Source organism: Bison bison, unplaced genomic scaffold (genome assembly GCF_000754665.1).
Source record: "Bison bison bison isolate TAMUID 2011002044 unplaced genomic scaffold, Bison_UMD1.0 scf7180017864349, whole genome shotgun sequence".
In the NCBI taxonomy this organism is placed as follows: domain Eukaryota; kingdom Metazoa; phylum Chordata; class Mammalia; order Artiodactyla; family Bovidae; genus Bison; species Bison bison.
This window is the reverse complement of record NW_011494921.1, coordinates 5,450,384-5,453,207: the sequence shown is the minus strand read 5'-3', so window position 1 is coordinate 5,453,207 and position 2,824 is coordinate 5,450,384. Positions and strand designations below refer to the sequence as shown.

At 42.4% G+C, this 2,824-nt stretch overlaps 1 protein-coding gene across 1 annotated transcript in view; it reads right to left on the bottom strand.

The window, feature by feature from the left end:
• The window catches only part of FECH (ferrochelatase), a 38,465-nt gene that overhangs the window by 29,501 nt on the left and 6,140 nt on the right, over positions 1-2,824 (bottom strand). The window contains exon 3 of the mRNA XM_010854766.1: positions 2,770-2,824. Within this exon, the coding sequence (XP_010853068.1) occupies positions 2,770-2,824 (55 nt within the window). The remainder of the gene's footprint in view (positions 1-2,769) is intronic.

Sequence of the window (2,824 nt, the reverse complement as noted above, 5' to 3'; positions counted from 1 at the left end):
AGCTCTTGGAGTTTGCTCAAATTCATGTTCATTGAGTCAGTGATGCCATCCAACCATCTCATCCTTTGCCACCCCTTCCTCCTGCCTTCAATCTTTCCCAGCATCAGGGTCTTTTCCAGTGAGTCGTCTCTTCACATCAAGTGGCCAAAGTATTGTAGCTTCAGCTCCAGCATCAATCCTTCCAATGAATATTCAGGGTTGATTTCCTTTAGGATCAACTGGTTTGATCTCCTTGCAGTCCAAGGGACTCTCAAGAGTCTTCTCCAACACAATTAGAAAGCATCAATTCTTTGGCACTCAGCCTTCTTTATGGTCCAACTCTCACATCCATACAGGACTACTTGAAATACCATAGCTTTGACTATATGGACCTCTGTCGGCAAAGTGATGTCTCTGCTTCTTAATATTAGGTCTAGGTTGGTCACAGCTTTCCTTCTAAGGAGCAAGTGTCTCTTAATTTCATGGCAGCACTCACTTCATTATTTCTCTTTTTTTTAAATGGTGACTTAAAAAAATGTATTTATTTTTGGCTGTACTAGGTCTTCGTTGCTGAGCAGTCTTTCTCTAGTTGCTCAGAGTGGGGGCTACTCTTCAGTTGGGGCGCACAGGCTTCTCACTGTGGTGACTTCTCTTGTTGCAGAGCGCAGGCTCTAGGCACTCGGGTTTCATTAGCTGCAGTGCATGGGCTCAGCGGCTGCGGCACGTGGGCTTGGCTGCTCCTCAGCATGTGAGATCTTCCCAGACCAGGGACTGAACCCATGTCCCCTGCACTGTCAGGTGGATTCCTAACTACTGGAGCACAAGGGGGGTTCTATCATCTCTTGTATTCAAATACCAGAAATAACCAATGTGCTCTATAACATGGATAAATAAATCATGATTTAATAAAATACTCTTCAGTGAGTGAAAGTCGCTCAGTCCTGTCTGACTCTTTGCAACCCCATGGATTGTAGCCTGCCAGGCTCCACTGTCCATGGAATTCTCCAGGCCACAATACTGGAGTGGTTAGCCATTCCCTTTTCCAGGGGATCTTCCCCACCCAGGGATCAAATCCAGGTCTCCCACATTGAAGGCAGATTATTTACCAGCTGAGCCACCAGAGAAGCCCAAGAATACTGGAGTGGGTAGCCTATCCCTTCTCCAGCAGATTGTCCCAACCCAGGAATCAAACCAGGGTGTCCTGCATTGCAGGCAGTTTCTTTACCAGCTGAGCTACCAGGAAATACTCTTAGGCTATTAAAATAATGTAAACTTTTTATAGTTACGTGACAGTCATATTATTAAACAAAAACAGGAAGTTATAAAAATAATTTATGCAACATTATCACATTTTGATAAATATATACTGAGTAAATATTAATAGGTATACAAGTAAATATTAATAGATACAAGTATAGAGACAAGATACTGGGTGGTGAGATTATCAGATTTTTTTCTCCTGTCTGTACTTTCTAAAATGAACTGATTTCTTTTCTATAAATATGACATAAAGTTACTTACTAGAATTTGGGAGTTTTTTTATTTTTTTTAATTCAATTTTAATCATTTAATCTTAAGGCTATTATGTTGTTGACTTTGGCCACTAGGATAACGTAGTAAAAAAATAATTTTTCTCCCAGGGTTCCACATCCAATCAGTTCTTCAGGTTACACCAAACCCTAAATATTTAAAGCACTCTGTACTATGGCTGGGATGAGAAAAGAGGGGCAGGGCGGGGGGAGGAATGGCTTCCTGCTGGGCCTGCCCCAGGACACAGACAGCATCTGTGCTTCCGGTCTTCCTCCCCATGGGTGCTCTTTTAGGAGGCCCAAGAGTCAAAAGGAGTTGACTTGGGCCCCACCCTGGTGCCCGATCCCCAACAAATCTCAGTTCCCTGCAGATGCTCAATCATCATGCCCAGGGTCACACGCGACAAAAAGTAACAAGCACAAAATAAAACTGTTTTATTTTCAAAGCTGTAGAATTCCGGCAGAACAACTGGTCTACCAGAAAGGTCAGGGAGTTAATGGCTCACAGCTACTTTCTTTCTCTCTTGCCCAGTGTTCAAGTGCACTACTTCCATCTGTGTACTTGTCTAAAAAGTGCCCGTTATAGTCTTCTAATGCCTCTGTACCAGAGGGAGACTTGAAAACAGCTGTGGCTTCTGATATTGAAAAGGATACTCGGCAGCAACGCCAGGCCTGCCAACGTCCAAGCTGCAAACAGCAGAGGCGAGGGAGGGGACGTGCTTTGTTCTTTGATAAACTGTAAATCCTATCATGTTGTTTATAATTATGTTCAATGGGTTTGACAGTTTACTACAGAAATTTGTGGTAGATTAGTTATTCTTTTCCCTGCACAGGACATGTATTTCATAAGTATAATTATGTTAGGTTCATAAACACATTTCCAGCATACACATAATCTCTGTTACATGACGTGTTCCAGAACTAAGTTCCCACCTGATTTGCAGACTGCACACAATTCTGTGTCCTTTAACAAAAGCCCTGTGGGATTTTTATTTGTCAAGCAGATCTCAATGAAGCTGGGCAAAAAAGTTTAATTTTTAAAAAATGGAAAAAATCTATCAAAATTCAAAACAACTTGTAAAGCCTAAATTGGAGATGAAATCTATAGTTTAACAGCTTTTGAAAGGAAGCCAAGAAAATAACATACCACTTCTTACATACTGGGTTTTCCCAACACCTCTCCTCCTAGGTAGCTGGTATCCACTGGTGTTTACGTCAGAAAAAAGGAAATCCTGATTAGTATGTAAAGTCAGACTCATACCTGTTCCCCGGCTGAGCCTGAGGCTTGGGGCTTCTGGCACGCTGGGCGGTTTCCG